Source organism: Oncorhynchus nerka, linkage group LG19 (genome assembly GCF_034236695.1).
Source record: "Oncorhynchus nerka isolate Pitt River linkage group LG19, Oner_Uvic_2.0, whole genome shotgun sequence".
Lineage (NCBI taxonomy): Eukaryota > Metazoa > Chordata > Actinopteri > Salmoniformes > Salmonidae > Oncorhynchus > Oncorhynchus nerka.
This window is the reverse complement of record NC_088414.1, coordinates 418073-442298: the sequence shown is the minus strand read 5'-3', so window position 1 is coordinate 442298 and position 24226 is coordinate 418073. Positions and strand designations below refer to the sequence as shown.

Below are 24226 nucleotides of genomic sequence, written 5' to 3'. Positions count from 1 at the left end.
CAAGTGTAGTCGCAAAAACCATCAAGCGCTATGTTGAAACTGGTTCTCATGAGGACCACCACAGGAAAGGAAGACTCAGAGTTACCTCTGCTGCAGAGGATAAGTTCATTAGAGTTACCAGCCTCAGAAATTGAAGCCCAAATAAATGCTTCACGGAGTTCAAGTAACAGACACATCTCAACATCAACTGTTCAGAGGAGACTGCGTGAATCTGGCCTTCATGGTCAAATTGCTGCAGGGAAGAAACACGAGCAATGGACATTAGAATGGTGGAAATCTGTCCTTTGGTCTGATGAGTCCAAATATTAGATTATTGGTTTCAAACGCCGTGTCTTTGAGACGCAGAGTAGGTGACCGGTTGATCTCTGCATGTGTGGTTCCCACCATGAAGCATGGAGGAGGAGGTGTGATGGTGCTTTGATGGTGATGTATTTAGAATTCAAGGCACACTTAACCAGCATGGCTACCACAGCATTCTGCAGCGATACGCCATCCCATCTGGTTTGCACTTAGTGGGACTATCATATGTTTTTCAACAGGACAATGACCTAACACTGTGTAAGGGCTATTTGATCAAAAATGAGAGTGATGGAGTGCTGCATCAGATGACCTGGCCTCCACAATCACCCGACTTCAACCCAATTGAGATGGTTTGGGATGAGTTTGACCGCAGAGTGAAGGAAAAGCAGCCAACAAGTGCTTAGCATATGTGGGAACTCCTTCAAGACTGTTGGAAAAGCATTCCAGGTGAAGCTCGTTAAGAGAATGCCAAGAGTGTGCAAAGCTGCCATCAAGGCAAAGGGTGGCTACTTTGAAGAATCTCAAATATATTTGTTTAACACTTTTTTTTGGTTACCACATGATTCCATAGGTTTGATGTCTTCACTATTATTCTACAATGTAGAAAATAGAAAAATCCTTGAATGAGTAGGTGTCCAAACTCGGTTCCTAATTTGTTTTATAGCTCTGCGCGCTCATTTGACTCTCCATGAAATAGGCAGAATAACTAGCTAGAGAAATTATTACAAACGTTGTGACAGTTAATAGTTTGTAATTGTGAGAAAATAAAAACACATTCTGTGCAAGGACGTTGGTTGTCAGTGCAGTGACTTGATCCACTGTGTAGCTAACTCTTGTAACTAGCGCTTCCTTGTAACTAGCGCTTCCTTCACTGACATAAAAAGCTTTCAAGCCTGTTTAAATGACCCTGAAATTGTAGACATGCAGCCCCACAATTAAGAGGAACTGAGTGTTATCAGAAATCGGTCTGTAGATCAGCATGTTTCTCCATGATAGTATTGTTGGTTCAGCTGAGCACAGCAGCTGACTCAGGAGGCTACTGCAATGACTTGTGGTAGAAGAACAGCTGCTTCATGAAAATCAATGTAAGCATTATCACTACTAACTACAGTAGTTTGATAGCTATTATTTGTTGGAAGATTTAACATTGTGTGTGCAGCACTAAATAGGTAGTTGGTTCGTTTCAGTCAAAGGACATTTCAGTGACTGGCTCCACTGTTGCTGACAAGTTGGGGCGGCAGGTAGCCTAGTGGTTAGAGCGTTGGGCCAGTAACCAGCAGGTAGCCTAGTGGTTAGAGCGTTGGGCCAGTAACCAGCAGGTAGCCTAGTGGTTAGAGCGTTGGGCCAGTAACCAGCAGGTAGCCTAGTGGTTAGAGCGTTGGGCCAGTAACCAGCAGGTAGCTTAGTGGTTAGAGCGTTGGGCCAGTAACCAGCAGGTAGCCTAGTGGTTAGAGCGTTGGGCCAGTAACCAGCAGGTAGCCTAGTGGTTAGAGCGTTGGGCCAGTAACCAGCAGGTAGCCTAGTGGTTAGAGCGTTGGGCCAGTAACCAGCAGGTAGCCTAGTGGTTAGAGCGTTGGGCCAGTAACCAGCAGGTAGCCTAGTGGTTAGAGCGTTGGGCCAGTAACCAGCAGGTAGCCTAGTGGTTAGAGCGTTGGGCCAGTAACCGGAAGGTTGCCAGATTGTTACCTTGTCAGCTCGGGGATTCAATCTGTTGTTCTGCTCCTGAACAAGGCAGTTAACCCACTAGGCAGTTAACCCACTAGGCAGTTAACCCACTAGCCCGTCATTGTAAGTAAGAATTTGTTCTTAACTGACTTGCCTAGTTAAACAAAGGTTATAAAAAAATACATTAAAAAAATAATAAATAAATGCTAGCTTTCGTGCCCATAGTCAAACTTCAGAAATACTGTTCATTTGAAGCACAATATTCCTTAGCAAGATGAAAATGGGGCTACCCCCCATTTTTTAAATCTTAGATCTTTGATGTAACCTAGGTAATAGTTTTGGATGTTGTGGCAGTCCATTGTAGCCGGACTACGTTAGCTCAATCCCATTGTCCTTTGCGAGATACAAGACCGATCAGTGCAGGCGGAATCTGATGTGACATCATTTGAATTAATATTTTACATTACCATGGAAATGATTGCATCACAATACCAGGTGGCCACTGCGAGTGTACCCATGAGTTTACGTGTCAAATTGCCAGGGTTAGATGTTCCAAGCACATTCTCTTTCTATGTGTGCTGCTGCTGCTACAGGGAGAGGGGGTGTTGCCGAGAAACCCAAGACTTGTTCGCTACAACACCTTAATTGTTTCAGCAAGGAGCAACAAAGTTTCATCATGTTGTTAGGAGTCCATGTTACTGAAGAAACGAACTCAACCGTACGAACGCCTGGCTGTCCTGTCTTCAGTTCGTTCCAAAATAATACAAAAATAGGGTAATGACTTATTTGACTTTCATGACGATCTTCATCCATAACTTTCGGGTACACGGTAATTGTGCCACACCTACTTTGGTTCTGTATTCCAAATTCTGACTAGAGAAAAGTTTCCTGGTGGGTATGATGCTAATCAATGAGTTTATTATACTACTCAATTACAAGATATTTGCACTGAAATTGATAACACTGTGGTAGATACTGATGAATGTTCTTTGAGGTTGACAGTGATTTGATTTTAAATGAGGCTAGTCATTAAAAGTTGACTTTTTCCTTCCACCAGCCTTGGCCAGGTTTTCAAATGTTATCTTTTAAAGAGAAGGGCTTCAATCAGGACATAAATCACTGTTTAAACATTTCTTCTAACATTAAGTTGCAATCTTGGTGCTTGTAGCAATTTTTAAGACAAGTCGATAACAGGGCGAAACTGCTACTTTCACTAGGTTTGTAATTTTAACATTCACATTCATTCAGGTCCAACTGTGATCCTGCATCAAGAAAGTCTTGGCCTTGTTTCCCACCAGCAATGTTCCAAGGCCAGGTCGTTGGAAAGTGCTTTGTTGAGTGAAGTGTTCCGGTTACCTCACATGCATCCTAACTGCCACCCCTTCCTCTGTGCAGGTGCGCTGCATGTTGAACATTTGGGGCGTGATGCTCTTCATCCGCATGTCATGGATCGTGGGCCAGGCGGGAATTGGTAAGACTACACCATGGAGTAGATCTTGGGAGTTCATGTGAATTACTGTTTTAATTCACACACAACGTCAACCCGAACCCCCAGCCACCCCACCAAACCACCCCTCTTTCTCCCATCACCTTTTGACCATTTACCATCCAGATGCTAAATGTTGCCACACGGCAACACATGCAGGCAACTGTTACACACTAGCTTATTTTTGTAGTGGCGCCGCTACGATTCACAGGCCTTCTAACACTAACCCATGTGTGAATATGAGTGAGAGGCTCAACAAGCAAATGGGCTGCTTATTGATGCTCATTATTGCAGTTATTCTCCTCCTAGGAGTTTGTCGAAATGTTAATGCTGATTTTGCTTTGTCACTAGTTAATCTTGTCCTCCGTTTCCTTTCAGTTCTCTCCTGTGTGATCGTTCTCATGGCAACAGTTGTGACCACCATCACTGGCCTTTCGACCTCAGCGATTGCGACTAACGGCTTTGTACGAGGAGGTATGAACCTTTGCTTCTTTAAAGGTCCAATGCAGCCATTTTTATCTCAATATCAAATCATTTCTGGGTAACAATTAAGTACCTTACTGGGATTGTTTTCAATTAAAATGGTCATAAAGAAACATGTCTTCTTAGCAAAGATCAATTTCCCAAGCCAGAATTTAGCTAGGACTGTCTGAGAGTGAAAAAGATAGATTGTGCAAATGAACAAAGTTGTGATGCATGTTTTTCTGAAGGAGTAGCAGCATTTGTACAGGGAGCAGAGGAGAGAAGGAGAAAAGAAATGCTAGTAGGAACCACAGGGGGGAAGAAATGCTAGTAGGAACCACAGGGGGGAAGAAATGCTAGTAGGAACCACAGGGGGAAAGAAATGCTAGTAGGAACCACAGGGGGAAGAAATGCTAGTAGGAACCACAGGGGGAAGAAATGCTAGTAGGAAGCACAGGGGGAAAGAAATGCTAGTAGGAACCACAGGGGGAAGAAATGCTAGTAGGAACCACAGGGGGAAAGAAATGCTAGTTAGTAGGAACCACAGGGGGAAGAAATGCTAGTAGGAACCACATGGGAAGAAATGCTAGTAGGAACCACAGGGGGAAGAAATGCTAGTAGGAACCACAGGGGGAAGAAATGGTAGTAGGAACCACAGGGGAAGAAATGCTAGTAGGAACCACAGGGGAAAGAAATGCTAGTAGGAACCACAGGGGGAAGAAATGCTAGTAGGAACCACAGGGGGAAGAAATGCTAGTAGGAAGCACAGGGGGAAAGAAATGCTAGTAGGGACCACAGGGGGAAGAAATGCTAGTAGGAACCACATGGGAAGAAATGCTAGTAGGAACCACAGGGGGGAAGAAATGCTAGTAGGAACCACAGGGGGGAAGAAATGGTAGTAGGAACCACAGGGGAAGAAATGCTAGTAGGAACCACAGGGGGAAAGAAATGCTAGTAGGAACCACAGGGGGAAAGAAATGCTAGTAGGAACCACAGGAGGAAAGAAATGCTAGTAGGAAGCACAGGGGGAAAGAAATGCTAGTAGGAACCACAGGGGGAAGAAATGCTAGTAGGAAGCACAGGGGGAAAGAAATGCTAGTAGGAACCACAGGGGAAGAAATGCTAGTAGGAACCACATGGGAAGAAATGCTAGTAGGAACCACAGGGGGAAGAAATGCTAGTAGGAACCACAGGGGGAAGAAATGGTAGTAGGAACCACAGGGGGAACCACAGGGGGAAAGAAATGCTAGTAGGAACCACAGGGGAAAGAAATGCTAGTAGGAACCACAGGGGGAAGAAATGCTAGTAGGAACCACAGGGGGAAGAAATGCTAGTAGGAAGCACAGGGGGAAAGAAATGCTAGTAGGAACCACAGGGGGAAGAAATGCTAGTAGGAACCACAGGGGGAAAGAAATGCTAGTAGGAACCACATGGGAAGAAATGCTAGTAGGAACCACAGGGGGAAGAAATGCTAGTAGGAACCACAGGGGGAAGAAATGGTAGTAGGAACCACAGGGGGAAGAAATGCTAGTAGGAACCACAGGGGGAAGAAATGCTAGTAGGAACCACATGGGAAGAAATGCTAGTAGGAACCACAGGGGGAAGAAATGCTAGTAGGAACCACAGGGGGAAGAAATGGTAGTAGGAACCACAGGGGAAGAAATGCTAGTAGGAACCACAGGGGGAAGAAATGCTAGTAGGAACCACAGGGGGAAGAAATGCTAGTAGGAACCACAGGGGGAAAGAAATGCTAGTAGGAACCACAGGGGGAAAGAAATGCTAGTAGGAACCACAGGGGAAAGAAATGCTAGTAGGAACCACAGGGGGAAGTAATGCTAGTAGGAACCACAGGGGGAAAGAAATCTAGTAGGAACCACAGGGGGAAGAAATGCTAGTAGGAACCACAGGGGGAAGAAATGCTAGTAGGAACCACAGGGGGAAGAATGCTAGTAGGAACCACAGGGGGAAGAAATGCTAGTAGGAACCACAGGGGGAAGAAATGCTAGTAGGAACCACAGGGGGAAGAAATGCTAGTAGGAACCACAGGGGGAAGTAATGCTAGTAGGAACCACAGGGGGAAGTAATGCTAGTAGGAACCACAGGGGGAAGTAATGCTAGTAGGAACCACAGGGGGAAGAAAGCTAGGAGGAACCACAGGGGGAAGTAATGCTAGTAGGAACCACAGGGGGAAGAAATGCTAGTAGGGACCACAGGGGGAAAGAAATGCTAGTAGGAACCACAGGGGGAAAGTAATGCTAGTAGGAACCACAGGGGGGAAGAAATGTTAGTAGGGACCACAGGGGGGAAAAATGGAAGCTGCACAGACAACTCATCCAGAACTTTGACTTCTGGCAGAAAGCCATTAAGATATCTGATGGCAAACATTTAGTATTGAATTGCATAAAAGTGTAATTTCATCACCTCGTGCGCCACAGAACAGAGACTCACCAACATATTTAAAATGCTCTGGATGCACCAGCTCCTGCCATCTTCCATGGTGGCACCAACAACATAAACCATCATTATGTTATCAAACTTGGCATCTGCAACGTTCTTCAAGCCATGCTGTTGGATTCGAACAGTGAGGAGGCATACGAGTAAGATGTTTTTTCTTGCCCAGAGTCATAAGGCTTTTATTAGCAAACGTGAAGATACTAAGCTGGCGCCTGTACAAGTATTTACAAAAACAAACAGGACGATCAACAAAAAGGTAGGCCTAATAAACTCAAAAGAAAACCCAGGCTCCAATCATGCCTGTAAACCTGGCGTCATGCCAACCTGTCTGTCTCGTCTTGTCCAAACAACAACAATAATGACAGGGTTTAAATAATACATTCCCACAATTCACTAGCCAATAAGAGGAAGAACTGACATGATGATCAATTAAGAACGTTCACAATGCAGGAAATGTTCAGTTCATACACATATTTTATGTATTCATACCAGAACACATGTTAATAAATGTGCTTCTCATGAATCATGAATCGTGAATCATGAATCATGAATCGTTTACAATGTCTGGTTATTTATAATAAGGCTGTGAATTAGGTGAGGAGGACATAAGGACGGAAAAGTGATGAAGTGCAAAGGAAAAGTACTAAACAGTTATAGGTTGACCACCTCCCTTGAAATGAAGGCTGTCCAAAGAATGTAAACACAAACACTCGGGTTTTGCATCAGGGTACTCTGGTATACGAACCATAATTGCTTGCTGGCATTTTACCTGACCAGAGTACTGACATTGCATTGTAGTAGGCCTACACAGGTAGAACACAAGCATGAGCAACATCACCTGAAATAATGAGAACTTGAACTATGTATGATTATTCATCTTGAACATCACTCCCGGGTCAGAAAACAAACCCCCACTGACCTGCTTGGTTGTTGAGAGCATGTCCACCCTTTTTGGCACAGTCATTGTTTGTAGAGCAGGCGAGTCAGGTAAGCATTGTTCAGTTTATACTGCCAGTAAGACAGCAGAACCAAGGACAGGATCAGACCCCTCTCCAGCTTCAGGCCTCGAGCACAGCTCAGGATGTTCAATTTCAGTAGGAAATGGTATGAGAGGCTCTTCACTCTTACCAGCAACCGGCAGAGACACCACCTCACCGCCATCCATCAGCTCCACAGTAAAGGCCATGGTTAGCTAGATAGCCACCAGCTCATCAACAGCATCAGAACCCTGCAGCTCCTCCGGAGTCTCTGTCATCACAGCCCGCAGCACAGCTGGTGCAGTAACAGTAAGGTCAGCGCACTCCTTTCCTTCTGTGGACCGAAACACCGGAACCATCACCGGCTCAGAAACAGCCCCTTCCATTGACAGGTTAGAAACATCACACCGCTGCAGCTCAGACTCACTGACCGCAGGGAGCAGTAGATCAGGGAGCAGTAGATCAGGGACAGGTAGATCAGGGACAGGTAGATCAGGGAGCAGTAGATCAGGGAGCAGTAGATCAGGGACAGGTAGATCAGGGAGCAGTAGATCAGGGACAGGTAGATCAGGGAGCAGTAGATCAGGGACAGGTAGATCAGGGAGCAGTAGATCAGGGAGCAGTAGATCAGTGACAGGTAGATCAGTGACAGGTAGCTCAGGGAGCAGTAGCTCAGGGAGCAGTAGCTCAGGGAGCAGTAGATCAGGGACAGGTAGATCAGGGAGCAGTAGATCAGGGACAGGTAGATCAGGGACAGGTAGATCAGGGACAGGTAGATCAGGGAGCAGTAGATCAGGGACAGGTAGATCAGGGACAGGCAGATCAGATCAGGGAGCAGTAGATCAGGGAGCAGTAGCTCAGGGACAGGTAGATCAGGGAGCAGTAGATCAGGGACAGATAGGACAGGTAGATCAGGGACAGGTAGCTCAGGGAGCAGTAGATCAGGGACAGGTAGATCAGGGAGCAGTAGATCAGGGACAGGTAGATCAGGGAGCAGTAGATCAGGGACAGGTAGATCAGGGACAGGTAGATCAGGGAGCAGTAGATCAGGGAGCAGTAGATCAGGGACAGGTAGATCAGGGAGCAGTAGCTCAGGGAGCAGTAGCTCAGGGACAGGTAGATCAGGGAGCAGTAGATCAGGGACAGGTAGATCAGGGAGCAGTAGATCAGGGAACAGTAGATCAGGAGCAGTAGATCACGGAGCAGTAGATCAGGGAGCAGTAGATCAGGGACAGGTAGATCAGGGAGCAGTAGATCAGGGACAGATAGGACAGGTAGATCAGGGACAGGTAGAGCAGGTAGAGCAGGGAGCAGTAGAGCAGGGACATGTAGAGCAAGGACAGGTAGATCAGGGACCTCACCAACAGACAGGGAAAGCTCATCCTCCTCCAGGAGTGGACAGCAGCACAGGAGACAACAGCTTGGACAATGGAACCATCACCGGCTCAGGAACAGCCCCCCCCTATTGGTAGGTCGACCTCCAGTAAGAACCGCTCTACCTGGCCTAGCCTCGCTAACAGATTCCTGGCTGGGTAGGCACATACTTAGCGCTGCCACGGCTGTGGGTCCTCGATGATGCACTCCACCAGCTCAGCAGTCGCCCAAATCTGGTCGCCCTTGGCGTTCAGACAGAACCACCAGTAATTAGCCACATCCTGCGACTCCCCTGTCACGTTGTCGACCTCAATCTTGTAGAATTAGTTTGCACTCCTCACTGTGACGGAATTGATCCCACTTTTGACATTTGTGAGGTTGACCATGCTGTTGGATTAGAACAGTGAGGAGGCATACGAGTAAGATGTTTTTTCTTGCCCAGAATAAGGCTTTTTATTAGCAAACGTGAAGATACTAAGCTGGCGACTGTACAAGTATTTACAAAAAACAATAAACAGGACAATGAGCAAAAAGGTAGGCCTAATAAACTCAAAAGAAAACTCAGGCTCCAATCATGCCTGTAAACCCGGCATCATGCCAACCTGTTACTTGTCTGTCTTGTCCAAACAACAATAACGCACAGGGATTAAATACAAATTCCCACAATGCATCAGCCAATGGAAAGAAGACATGACACAATGAACAAATTACATTCACAATGCAAGAAATTCAATTCAACTTGTTCAGTTCATAAACATATCTGTATTCATACCATTCCAAATTCATGGGCATTAATATGGAGTTGTTGGGCGATTAGGCCTGGCTCGCAGTCAGTGTTCCAATTCACCCCAAAGATGTTTGATGTGGTTGAGGTCAGGGCTCTGTGCAGGCCAGTCAAGTTCTTCCACACCAATCTCGACAAACCATTTCTGTATGGACCTCGCTTTGCGCACAGGGGCATTGTCATGCTGAAACAGGAAAGGGTCTTCCCCAAACTGTTGCCACAAAGCTGGAAGCACATAATTTCTAGAATGTCATTGTATGCTGTAGCGTTAAGATTTCCCTTCACTGGAACTAAGGGGCCTAGCCTGAACCATGAAAAACCGCTCTAGAACATTATTCCTCCTCCACCAAACTTTACAGTTGGCACTATGCATTGGGGCAGGTAGCGTTCTCCTGGCATCCGCCAAACCCAGATGGTGAAGCGTGATTCATCACTCCAGAGAACATGTTTCCACTGCTCCAGAGTCCAATTTTTTTAATTTTTTTTATTTTTACCTTTATTTAACTAGGCAAGTCAGTTAAGAACAAATTCTTATTTTCAATGACGGCCTAGGAACAGTGGGTTAACTGCCTGTTCAGGGGCAGAACGACAGATTTGTACCTTGTCAGCTCGGGGATTTGAACTTGCAACCTTCCGGTTACTAGTCCAACGCTCTAACCACTAGGCTACCCTGCCGCCCTAACGGCGGCAAGTTTTACACCACTCCAGCTAACGCATCCTCAGCCATGGAAACCCATTTAATGAAGCTCCCGACGATCAGTTCTTGTGCTGACGTTGCTTCCAGAGGCAGTTTGGAACTCGAGAGTGAGTGTTGCAACCGAGGCAGTTTGGAACTCGAGAGTGAGTGTTGCAACCGAGGCAGTTTGGAACTCGAGAGTGAGTGTTGCAACCGAGGACAGACACATTTTACGCTCTTCAGCACGTGGCAGTCAGTCCCGTTCTATGAGCTTGTGTGGCCTACCACTTTGCGGCTGAGCCATTGTTGCTCCTAGACGTTTCCACGTCACAATAACAGCACTTACAGTTGACCGAGGCAGCTCTAGCAGGGCAGAAATTTGACAAACTGACTTGTTGGAAAGGTGGCATCCTATGACGTTGCCATGTTGAAAGTCACTGAGCTCTTCAGGAAGGAAATTCTACTGCCAATGTTTGTCCATGGAGATTGCATGGCTGTGTGCTCGAGTTTATACACCCATCAACAACTGGTGTGGCTGAAATAGCCAAATCCACTAATTTTGAAGATGTGTCCACATACTTTTGTGTACATATAGAGTACTAATAAATATGCTTCTCATAAATCATTAACCGTTTGCAATGTCTGGTTATTTATATTAATTCTTTAGATTAGGTGACTGAGGACAAGGACGATCATCAGTGTTTTTGTAAAATGTTCAGTGGAAATTAAGTCTTGTTTGACACATTTTAAAGTGAAAAATCTGAGTGTCGGCATCAACCAGTTACCGTGGAATTTCCCCTTACAGTTTTTACCAGCGCTTACTGATTTTGGCACTTCCGAACACTAGACTTGGATATTGGTGCATAGAAATGAGCCTCTCATATCAATAGATTAATACTGTAGAAAAATAATAATAATTCAAGCGATGGCTCTCCCAACAGTCCGACTCAGGGCTCAGTTTTGCATTTATAATTCCACCTTAATATATTTCTCATGAGTTGCGCAAGGTAGCTTCATGCTGCTTTTTTTTTGGTGTGGTTTTGTTCTGGCCTTTTCTTGGCATGTTTGGATGAATGGGGCTGAGGTCTCCCACACTACTGATAGGCTAACCTTTGAACTTTTCTCTGGAATCCATTCAAACCTGCGTCCCACAGAGCAGTGGCCGGCTCGTGACATTTGCTTAGTCTCCTGTGTTTGGATATGGAATTACAGGTGTGATTTTCACCAGCTGGACTTGGCTATCAGTACCATCATCCACGGAACGGAATATGTATTATCAGTTGAGGGCCTCAATGAGATGTTCCCTGATTTATTTGGAGTCGAATGAAGGAGGAGGGAAACACTGTCCACACATTGGTCCCAGTTGTCGCAGCATGAGGGGAAATTCAGTATTGTGTTTCTAAATTTGCAGCAGTTCTCCCTCAAGTCACTGAAAGAGACCAGTGCTGGCAGGGAGGTCTGAAATGGATATTAGGACACTCTACATGGGTGAGGGCAAAGGAAAACAAAGGGTTAGATTCATTTTAAAATGCGCTGGTGATGAAATCATATTGTAGTAAAGGATATTTGTGTTTTCTGTAGTGTACTCCTATTGGAGACCGCCTATTCGATTAATTTTCATAATGTTTCCAGTCTACCGCAGCCAGATTGTTTTCGGGCAACAGGCGGAAAGAGAGGCTCCATATAGTGGCTATTGTTTTGTCTCGAGCAGCAGAGTAACCAAAACACGCACACTATCTAATTTCAACATCCGCTCCTCCTGAATTGATTTTCTTTTGAAGTAGGCTAATCCATTACCCTTCGGTGGAATGCAAAAAGGCTATGGTCTGTTTCATACACTATACTGTATTCTATTCTACTGTATTTTAGTCAATCCCACTCCGACATTGCTCATCCTAATATTTATATATTTATTGACTCTATTCTTTTACTTTAGATTTGTGTGTTGTGTTGTATATTGTTAGACATTACTGCACCTTTGGAGCTAGGAACACAAGCATTTCGCTACACCCGCAATAACATCTGCTAAAATATGTGTATGTGACCAATAAAACTAGATTTGAGTGTAGGTGGAACGAATAGAGCCAGCAAAATATCCCCCATGTGCTCAAGCATGACCCCACATTAATTTGTCCACCCACTCATGCCCTCAGAGATCAGTCGTTTTGGGTCCTTCCTTTGTCTTGTCCCCCACTCGTGTCTGTATGAGCACTTGAGGTGCTCTCCAAAGCTATCAGCAGAGAGGTTGTATAAAGAGAGATCAACGAGGATCTCTACTCAGCCTGTCACACTACAAACTCATTGTGCAGCTAAATATGTCAATTAATTTGTCTCCCATCTTGGAGCTCCTCCATCCCATGTTGGAGCTCCTCCATCCCATGTTGGAGCTCCTCCATCCCATGTTGGAGCTCCTCGATCCCATGTTGGAGCTCCTCCATCCCATGTTGGAGCTCCTCCATCCCATGTTGGAGCTCCTCCATCCCATGTTGGAGCTCCTCGATCCCATCTTGGAGCTCCTCGATCCCATCTTGGAGCTCCTCCATCCCATGTTGGAGCTCCTCCATCCCATGTTGGAGCTCCTCCATCCCATGTTGGAGCTCCTCCATCCCATCTTGGAGCTCCTCCATCCCATCTTGGAGCTCCTCCATCCCATGTTGGAGCTCCTCCATCCCATCTTGGAGCTCCTCCATCCCATGTTGGAGCTCCTCGATCCCATCTTGGAGCTCCTCCATCCCATCTTGGAGCTCCTCCATCCCATGTTGGAGCTCCTCCATCCCATCTTGGAGCTCCTCCATCCCATGTTGGAGCTCCTCCATCCCATCTTGGAGCTCCTCCATCCCATGTTGGAGCTCCTCCATCCCATGTTGGAGCTCCTCCATCCCATGTTGGAGCTCCTCCATCCTATCCACTCGTTTGAGCAGATATGTTGTTTTAAGGTTGTCGTTGAGATGAGTGTACTAGGCTGTCCTGCAGTTCGTTTTCCTGATGTACGCAAATTCAGTAGGCTAGCCTACATAATACAGTTATTTGATTAAACAATATGTGTTTCGCCTTTCTGAGACTAATTAAATGTAAATGCTTCGTCCATCTGTCTCCTTGCAGGAGGGGCATATTATCTGATATCCAGAAGTTTGGGGCCAGAGTTTGGCGGCTCCATTGGTCTGATCTTTGCCTTTGCCAACGCTGTGGCTGTCGCCATGTATGTGGTGGGCTTCGCCGAGACGGTTGTGGAGCTCCTCGGAGTAAGTCACCCTTCCCCACGGCATCATCCAAGATCAACATTTTCTTTCAGTTTTATTTGTTACTTATTTCATTTTGATTAAATATTTAGTTTTCCCTCAAAAGGTTGAAGATTCAATAATACTGCTGAAAAAGCTGACTTTTTAACACCATTGTTTCCACATCTCTAATAAGCGGTGAGGGACGCTTTGGGTCTCCTGACGTTCAATGTTTATTATTGGGTTGTTTGCAAGGAGGACTGAAAACCCAATATTTATTTAGGGGGAGCTCATGCAAAGTTAAAAATGATGACTCTTCTCCTTCGAGATCTTTGAAGTATTTTAAGCAACCCCCACACGGCCTATTGGTTAATCCTTAGTCACAGATGAGGGCAGGTTTTTTTGCACTTTGCTGATTGCAGCGTGCCATTGGCGTCAAGTGTAAGCTGAATGAAATTGGTCAGAGGATAATGAATTGTTTTCTCTGTTCATCAGAATTTAATGCCCCTGAATTTGTTTTGCATTTCAGTAGTGTTTTTATTGTTTTGTAATGACATTTGGTCAGATGTTTTTCCGCCTTTTTAGATGGGGTTGGTTAAAAAAATGTATGTTGCATTTTACATTCCATTTTGCGAGTTAAGTTTCAAACTCAGTTGTAAAGAAGTTGAAAATAAAAGTAAAGCAAAATATTTGCAATGTTTTTTCAACTGGCCAGTATCACAGTAACGTAGCTGAACACCGACAGCCAGCTATGAATTTGAGTGTTTCTCCTACCTCTTGGTCTGGACAGTGAAGTTAGTATTCTCCTGTGATTTCTCAGAGCATGGATTGCATTATGACAGATGAGATCAATGACATCCGAATCATCGGCACCATCACCATCATCCTTCTCCTGGGTATCTCCATGGCAGGAATGGAATGGGAAGCTAAGGTAAGATTTTAACATACAACTAGGTTTGATTGAATAGAGCCCTCAGGCATGGTTTCTATCTAGAACTTAAGGTGATATTGAACTAAAACTCATCTCTGACGTCAAAGCTGAAATTGACCTCAAATAAGCAGAATTCCTTCCAGACTGACTGAATGCAGACATTGATGTACACTGTGCAGTAGGCTAGATGTAATACATTGCTCTGTTTTGTGGTTAATGCTAGTTGGGAGGTGTGGTGAAAGTGTACAGTTGAAGTCTGAAGTTTACATACACCTTAGCCAAATACATTTAAACTTAGTTTTTCACAATTGCTGACAATTTGGTTTTGATTGCGACGAGCAATCCCGTATCCGGGAGTGTAATTATAGCCTCAAGCTCATTACCATAACGCAACATTATCTATTCATGAAAATCGCAAATGAAATGAAATAAATATATTGGCTCACAAGCTTAGCCTTTTGTTAACAACCATAGCTACACAAGCATTTGTGTAAGAGTATTGATAGCTAGCATAGCATTAAGCCTAGCATTCAGCAGGCAACATTTACACAAAAACAAGAAAAGCATTCAAATAAAATCATTTACCTTTGAAGAACTTCGGATGTTTTCTATGAGGAGACTCTCAGTTAGATAGCAAATGTTCAGTTTTTCCAAAAAGAATATTTGTGTAGGAGAAATCGCTCCGTTTTGTTCATCACGTTTGGCTGAGAAAACCCCCCGAAAATTCAGTCATTAAAACGCAAACTGTTTTCCAAATTAACTCCATAATATCGACAGAAACATGGCAAACGTTGTTTAGAATCAATCCTCAAGGTGTTTTTCACATATCTATTCGATGATAAGTCACTCGTGGCAGTTTGGTTTCTCCTCTGTTCAAAATGGAAATATGCACGCACCTGGAGATTACGCAATAGTTTCGACGGAGGACACCGAGCGGACACCTGGTAAATGTAGTCTCTTATGGTCAATTTTCCAATGATATGCCTACAAATACGTCACAATGCTGCAAACACCTTGGGGAAACGACAGAAAGTGTAGGCTCTCTCCTTGCGCATTCACAGCCATATAAGGAGACATTGGAACACAGCGCCTCAAAAATCTGGCTCACTTCCTGTATGAAATTTCACCTTGGTTTCGCCTGTAGCATTAGTTCTGTGGCACTCACAGACAATAGTTTTGGAAACGTCAGTGTGTTTTCTTTCCAAAGCTGTCAATTATATGCATAGTCGAGCATCTTTTCGTGACAAAATATCTTGTTTAAAACGGGAACGTTTTTCATCCAAAAATGAAATACTGCCCCCAGAGGTTCAAGAGGTTAATCCTAGTAAAAATTCCCTGTTTTAGGTCAGTTAGAATCATCACTTTATTTTAAGAATGTGAAATGTCAGAATAATAGTAGAGAGAATTATTTACTTCAGCTTTTCTTTCATCACATTCCCAGTGGGTCAGAAGTTTACATACACTCAATTAGTATTTGTTGGCATTGCCTTTAAATTGTTTAACTCTTATGTCAAATGTTTTGGGTAGCCTTCCACAAGCTTCCCACAATCAGTTGAGTGAATTTTGGCCCATTCCTCCTGACAGAACTGGTGTAACTGAGTCAGGTTTGTAGGCCTCCTTGCTCGCACACGCTTTTTTAGTTCTGCCCACAAATGTTTTATTGGATTGAGGTCAGGGCTTTGTGATGGCCACTCCAAAACCTTGACTTTGTTGTCCTTAAGCCATTTTGCCACAACTTTGGGAGTATGCTTGTGGTCATTACCCATTTGGAAGACACATTTGCAACCAAACTTCCTGACTGATGTCTTGAGATGTTGCTTCAATATATCCACATAATTTTCTTCCCTCATGAAGCTATCTATTTTGTGAAGTGCACCAGTCCCTCCTGCAGCAAAGTACCCACACAACATGATGCTGCCACCCCTGTGCTTCACGGTTGGGATGGTGTTCTTCGGCTTGCAAGCATCCCCCTTTTTCCTCCAAACATAACGATGGTCATTATGGCCAAACAGTTCTATTTTTGTGTCATCAGACCAGAGGACATTTCTCCAAAAAGTACGAACTTTGCCCCCATATGCAGTTGCAAACCGTAGTCTGGCTTTTTAATGGCCGTTTTGGAGCAGTGGCTTTTTCCTTGCTGAGCGGCCTTATGTCGATATTAGACTCGTTTTACTGTGGATATAGATACTTTTGTATCTGTTTCCTCCAGCATCTTCACAAGGTCCTTTGCTGTTGTTCTGGGATTGATTTTCACTTTTCGGAACCAAAGTACTTTCATCTCTAGGAGACAGAACACGTCTCCTTCCTGAGCGGTATGACGGCTGCGTGGTCCCATGGTGTTTATATTTGCGTACTATTGTTTGTACAGACGAACATGGTACCTTCAGGCATTTTTAAAATTGCTCCCAAGGATGAACCTGACTTGTGGAGGTCTACAATTTTTTTTTTTGAGGTCTTGGCTGATTTCTTTTGGTTTTCCCATGATGTCAAGCAAAGAGGCACTGAGTTTGAAGGTAGGCCTTGAAATACTTCCACAGGTAAACCTCCAATTGACTCATTTTCTGGAATTTTCCAAGCTGTTGTCGTGTCTTTACTATCATTAAATGGAAGACTCAGTTTAGTTAAATTGAAGACTTAGTTTTTCCTGTAATTAGTATTACACGATTAAACTGAATAATCATGTAACTCTAATTAACTAGGAAGTCAGGGCACCAAGGAAAGTATTCAGATAACAAAGTTATAATTCTTCACCAATCTTTTACACTTTCTCCGGAACATGACATTTGTTATTACCTTAAGTTCTGTGAGGTGGAAGGATTTCCTTTGTCTCCATGAAAAACTATTCTCTATAACTGTGTGTCCATGAGGTCTTTTCAGGAATTTACGACCTCTGACCACAGCAGCCTAGTTGAAGGAGGCAAGGGGGGGCAGGGAGAGGGGGACGGGCTTGCTATACCCAAAGAGGCCAACGTCATGACAACCCCCCCCTGGTGGTTTGGATTTTGTTTGTCCTGCAAGTTACAAATCAACATAATATCATGAACACGTGACGTCCTTTTTGTAGATCATCGTTGCAGTCCCCTTTGGTGGTTGAACTTGGTAGGCTTCTCTGAAAGCGGAGCAGCCCACCACAAGGATTGCAGTTGATGTCCGGTTGGTGATCACCGTTGCGGTCCCTTCTAGTGATGAACCTTGGTAGGTTCCCTGGAAGCTGCAAAGTACCCCAGGGAGGGCCAGAGGATGTCCTGGTTGGTGATCGCCGTTGCGGTCCCTTCTAGTGATGAACCTTGGTAGGTTCCCTGGAAGCTGCAAAGTACCCCAGGGAGGGCCAGGGGATGTCCTGGTTGGTGATCGCCGTTGCGGTCCCCCCACCCCTCTGGTGGTTTACCTTGGTAGGCTCTCTGACAGCGGGGCATGCTGCCACAAGGATGGGCCGTGGGTGTCCGGATTTGGGGTCGCCTTTCCGGACCCGTCGTCTGGTCGTCGTCCAGACTGGAAGATCTGGGCAGTAACTTAGGCAGATGTTAACAACGCACGCACACACACTCATGAAATATATATAATTACATTCATTCTCCAATGAGCGGCATTGTGGCAGTAAGTGATGGTTGTATGGGGACTTTGTTTATGGCTCTATCACTTCCTAAGTGTCAAAGGAACTGAACCGAAAAGGAATGAAAGCATAAACAAAGGATATACAAAATATAGTTCACACACAAAAATCCTCTAATTGGACTGTATTCTATATACGTCCAATGTTCTGGCAAAATTACTATCATGGCATTGTCTCTAATGCCATATCTGGGGTTTTCCTACTTGGTGTGTTGCTTAGGCACTAACCTAAGTTGATAACTATATGATAAGTCAACAGCTGTAAGGCACTAGTTTTGGGCAGTCTACAGGGATGACCTATGGACTTCTGGGAAGAAAACTGGTGAGTGCTGTATAGTCAAAGGCCAAGAAGTAAATGTTCAACTTTATTTACTAAGGCTGGTATTTTACTTGGACCCTTAAGTGATTTTAGCATAAATCCTAATTGGATTGTGGTTAATGATTCTAATCATTTTCCTCCTGAATGGAGGATTCTATTTATTAGTGACCTGTGTGAGGGGAACGGCACCTCAGTACCTCCAGGCTCTGATTGGGCAAGAGTGCACTGGAATGGTGGAACAAACTTCCTTCACCACGTGAAACCCCACCTCTTTAAGGCACCTAGGATAGGATAAAGTAATCCCTCTCACCCCCTCCCCCTGAAAAGTTTAGACTCTGTTCCACTGGATGTTGCTATTGTCAAATGGTAAATGTAAATGTAATTTGATTGGTTAACCATTGGTCTCTAACCTTCTTACTGATTTTGATTGGTTAGGTCTCTAACCTTCTTACTGATTGTCGCTGGTATTGGTACTGGTGCTCAAAGGGACCAGTTATCCTACCGATTTACTCTGAAATATTATACTACCGGAACACATGATTGGAGCATTTTACTAGTTGTATTGTAGTTGAACCTACACTTGGCAAGGAATGATTATTGTTGCCATTTGTTTTGGAGGTGGACAAGTCCACTGGACTTCCTTTACGACCAGTGTGGTACACCTCAGTAATATCTTAGATGTGTTCTAAGATAATCCCCATCTAGGGGCCTGTCTGCTCATCACTGTTCTCATAGGGGAATTTACAACTAGATTTGATTTATGCTCTGGCAGCCTCGTGCGGTGTTGTCCGTAGTCTCGACCCCCTCCCCACCAGCGGGTGGTGTTGGTGTCCGAGGCGCAAACGAAAAGGTCGGACCCTATGTACGAGTTGTCAGCGGCCGCGTTGTTATGAGAATGGCTGTAACCTTTTAACCAAATCTCCCGGTGTTTGTGCTTCAAAACGCTCAGTGGCTGTCGAGGCCTGTCAGTCACCACCGTGTCCGCGTGTGGCAACATCTTCAGTACCTGCGAACTGAGATGAGGATATCGGTCTGTGATATTGCAAAGTGTTTCACCAGTGGGAATCATCGGGTCAGTTGCTGGACTGACGCCATTAGTGTCATTGTAAGGGTTGACAGTCCCCCACAAAGCGGAAGGTGTATCATCGGAAGCAGAGTATACTCTGTGCATCAATGTTTTTCTTGCTGAGACGGCCGCAGTGCTTGCGGAAGTGTCCGAAGGGCAAGAGAAGTTCATCTCAACTACCGTATTGCACGACTGCAAGGAGGAGGGAAGTTGCGTATTCACAGAGACAGCTGACTCGAAATCGTGAAAAGAATGGTCAATCAAGTTGGCTGATGGAATGTGTCGAGATATCGTAATATCTCCTTGGATCGGATTCTGCCCCAAGAGGTTTCTAAATGTCTTTTTCCCAAGGGGTGCTTTCGACAGAAACCCCTCGTGAATGACTGCGTTGCAGCTAGAGTTAGGGGAAGACAGTGTGGTCAGTGGAGAAGGCATTGTGGCCTGTGACCATACCTGGTTGGTTTTCCAATCCATCAATGGGAGTAACCGATCCATCAAGTCTGCTCCAAGTAGCAGGGGTACAGTTTCGAGGCTGGGAACATACACAGGGTGAACGAGCGATACGTTCTTGAAGTGTAGTTTCAGCATGACTCTCAATGTGAGAGGCGAGGTAGTCAGAGTGACCCCTCGAAGTGTAGTGTCGCATCGTTCCACTTTTAACCAACGTTTAGTTGGCTTCAAAGCCCTTTTGAGATCATCAAACAATGTTTGAGAGATGAGTGATATTGTCGCACCCGAATTAATTAGCGCATGACAAGTTAAGCAGTCCTCCAGGACTGTTTCCAGGTATGGCCGTTTAGATTTGTGGTTAGTGGACATGTTCCCCACAAAGTGGAGTGGTCGTTCGCAACGATGTGATGTGCCATTTCGGTTCAACGTGGAAGCAGATGGACTTTTCCGATTTTGAGTGGGCTTGGCTTTAATGAAGCGTTTTACCTTTTTCTTCGCAACCTTTGTATCAGAGTCTATAGACAAATCCCGGGGGCTTGTTTCTTGATCAAGCGGGCCCTGGATAGGGTCTTGAATGAGAGCAGGAGAAATTACAACTTTAATGTCCTTGCTATGTGTGTTAATTCCTGCAGACCTGGTGTCCTGTAATTCCCCTTCTAGTCCTTGTGACTTATCTTTTACCCTTTTCTCAGATTGTTCTCACTTTAGTTCTTCCCGTAGTGGAACTTCTGGAGACAATTAGTCTACGTTTTGATCGTCCTTCACCCCTTTGTTATCCTTGTGCTCTGACACTTTTTGGGAGTTGGGTGCAGGAACGTAGCGAACAGGTCGATTGTAGCGGTAGTCATGTTGATGGCGACGTACTTTACAGTTATTTTGACCGCAGAGGTTATTGGAATCATGGTTTCGTGGTAGAAACTGTTGTTGTGCGTCATCTCTCAACGCTCCAATACCTGATAATGCACCCTCTAACTGAAGTGAGTGCTCCTGGTCAAACTTCAAAACCAAGTGGTCAGGGCTCTTAGAGTTGTGAACTTTTGATGCCTCAAAAGTTGTGCTTGCAAGCTCTCTGAGTAGTAAGATAGGCAAGCCAGCGTGGGGGGCAGGGCCCAAGTAGGTAATGAAGGTAGGAATACATGTTCGACAGGAACATTTGTTTTTTTATTTTATTTTTATTTCACCTTTATTTAACCAGGTAGGCTAGTTGAGAACAAGTTCTCATTTGCAACTGCGACCTGGCCAAGATAAAGCATAGCAGTGTGAACATACAACACAGAGTTACACATGGAGTAAACAATTAACAAGTCAATAACACAGTAGAAAAAAATGGGCAGTCTATATACAATGTGTGCAAAAGGCATGAGGAGGTAGGCGAATAATACAATTTTGCAGATTAACACTGGAGTGATAAATGATCAGATGGTCATGTACAGGTACAGGTAGAGATATTGGTGTGCAAAAGAGCAGAAAAGTAAATACATAAACAGTATAAAAACAGTATGGGAATGAGGTAGGTGAAAATGGGTGGGCTATTTACCAATAGACTATGTACAGCTGCAGCGATCGGTTAGCTGCTCGGATAGCTGATGTTTGAAGTTGGTGAGGGAGATAAAAGTCTCCAACTTCAGCGATTTTTGCAGTTCGTTCCAGTCACAGGCAGCAGAGTACTGGAACGAAAGGCGGCCAAATGAGGTGTTGGCTTTAGGGATGATCAGTGAGATACACCTGCTGGAGCGCGTGCTACGGATGGGTGTTGCCATCGTGACCAGTGAACTGAGATAAGGCGGAGCTTTACCTAGCATGGACTTGTAGATGACCTGGAGCCAGTGGGTCTGGCGACGAATATGTAGCGAGGGCCAGCCGACTAGAGCATACAAGTCGCAGTGGTGGGTGGTATAAGGTGCTTTGGTGACAAAACGGATGGCACTGTGATAGACTGCATCCAGTTTGCTGAGTAGAGTGTTGGAAGCCATTTTGTAGATGACATCGCCGAAGTCGAGGATCGGTAGGATAGTCAGTTTTACTAGGGTAAGCTTGGCGGCGTGAGTGAAGGAGGCTTTGTTGCGGAATAGAAAGCCGACTCTTGATTTGATTTTCGATTGGAGATGTTTGATGTGAGTCTGGAAGGAGAGTTTGCAGTCTAGCCAGACACCTAGGTACTTATAGATGTCCACATATTCAAGGTCGGAACCATCCAGGGTGGTGATGCTAGTCGGGCATGCGGGTGCAGGCAGCGATCGGTTGAAAAGCATGCATTTGGTTTTACTAGCGTTTAAGAGCAGTTGGAGGCCACGGAAGGAGTGCTGTATGGCATTGAAGCTCGTTTGGAGGTTAGATAGCACAGTGTCCAATGACGGGCCGAAAGTATATAGAATGGTGTCGTCTGCGTAGAGGTGGATCAGGGAATCGCCCGCAGCAAGAGCAACATCATTGATATATACAGAGAAAAGAGTCGGCCCGAGAATTGAACCCTGTGGCACCCCCATAGAGACTGCCAGAGGACCGGACAGCAGACCCTCCGATTTGACACACTGAACTCTGTCTGCAAAGTAATTGGTGAACAGGTCTTCGATGCCTGTTTCAGTGAGTAGGCCAAAGTAAGCTGAACGAAGCCTATGATAGTAAGCTTGTGGGTGTTCGTTACTAGCTTGTTTGACGTGTTAGCCAGTGAGCTATCGTGTTTGTGAGTCGCAGAACCACTGAGTTCTAATTTCAAAGCTGTGGCAAGTTTAGTGTAGTCATTTAGCACATGTTGCTGTTGTAGACGAATTAACCTTGTCACGTGTCTATTCGATGTTCGCTTCAACAGGTAAACCCTGTCAGAACCCGTAGCGTTCGGGTAGCCATCCAACGTGTCCTCTATGTCAGCTAGAAACGTCTCAGTATCGTTTGGCTGACCTGGAACGGGGTCAAAGGTGGGGAAATTCTTGATGAGTTTGTCAAGGTATTCCGCGCCAAGCGGGCAGAGAGGGTTGGCTTCATCCTGTGGAGAGATTGGGGCTGAAAGGCCAAGAGGAGAAGCCAAGCCTTGTTGTTGTTGGCCAAGAGGTGCAATATTACTCAGTGCCGAATGGCCAAGAGGAGAAAACTGAGGGACACATGAGCGAGGCAAGGTCTGAAACCTATCGTCCTTACTCCTGTGAGTATAGGGCTCCGGTTGCCTGGATTGGTAGTCACGCTGTAGAGCGTGACCATTCTGGACTTCCTCCTTCTGCTGCATTGCAGAGTCCAATATCAATATTTCCATCTTCATCACCTGAGTTCTCTCATCATTCATTTGGTCAGCCACTTCAATGAGTTCTGCTGATTTGTCATCCATCTTTGTCATTGTGTTCATTAACTGATCGTCTTTGGTCTGTAGCGTTTTGAGTAGAACCGTGTTACTTTGAGTAACGAACTGCATGCATGTTATCAAGTTGAGCGCTCCTGTTTGTAGATAACTCTTCAGATTTATGTAGTTTGGCGTGGACATCATCGTATTTAGTTTTGGCTAAATCGAGTTCTTCCTGTAGCATATGATTTTGTTCCTGTAGAACTGAGATTTTGTCTAATTGCAAAAACGTCATACGTTTTTGCAATTACATTTAATTGTTCAGTTTTCAAGCGCAGTTCCATAGCTAGCAGAATTTTCCCTTTTCTGCATTTGTCATTGGTTTCCCGGTTCTCTCCCTCTGTCCCTTTATGTCTCCCGTTACCTGCTCGTGCTTCAGCTGTGCACTGCGGTATTGGACAGATGCCAATCTTGGGTGGCAAGACATCAGGGCTAGACTGGAGAGAACCTTTACAAGGCCTGCCCCCGATGGTTGATTTTGGAAAGACATCAGAGCTAGACTGGAGAGAACCTTTACAAGGCCTGCCCCGATGGTTGATTTTGGAAAGACATCAGGGCTAGACTGGAGAGAACCTTTACAAGGCCTGCCCCGATGGTTGATTTTGGAAAGACATCAGGGCTAGACTGGAGAGAACCTTTACAAGGCCTGCCCCGATGGTTGATTTTGGAAAGACATCAGGGCTAGACTGGAGAGAACCTTTACAAGGCCTGCCCCCGATGGTTGATTTTGGAAAGACATCAGAGCTAGACTGGAGAGAACCTTTACAAGGCCTGCCCCCGATGGTTGATTTTGGAAAGACATCAGGGCTAGACTGGAGAGAACCTTTACAAGGCCTGCCCCCGATGGTTGATTTTGGAAAGACATCAGGGCTAGACTGGAGAGAACCTTTACAAGGCCTGCCCCCTAGACTGATGGTTGATTTTGGAAAGACATCAGGGCTAGACTGGAGAGAACCTTTACAAGGCCTGCCCCGATGGTTGATTTTGGAAAGACATCAGGGCTAGACTGGAGAGAACCTTTACAAGGCCTGCCCCCTGCCCCGATGGTTGATTTTGGAAAGACATCAGGGCTAGACTGGAGAGAACCTTTACAAGGCCTGCCCCGATGGTTGGTTTTGGAA

At 45.1% G+C, this 24226-nt stretch overlaps 1 protein-coding gene across 1 annotated transcript in view; it reads left to right on the top strand.

The window, feature by feature from the left end:
* Positions 1 to 24226, top strand: part of LOC115147125 (solute carrier family 12 member 2-like) — a 184194-nt gene that overhangs the window by 97604 nt on the left and 62364 nt on the right. Inside the window, exons 3-6 of the mRNA XM_065004603.1 lie at positions 3361 to 3436; positions 3830 to 3925; positions 13281 to 13420; positions 14217 to 14327. Of these exons, the coding sequence (XP_064860675.1) occupies positions 3361 to 3436; positions 3830 to 3925; positions 13281 to 13420; positions 14217 to 14327 (423 nt within the window). The remainder of the gene's footprint in view (positions 1 to 3360; positions 3437 to 3829; positions 3926 to 13280; positions 13421 to 14216; positions 14328 to 24226) is intronic.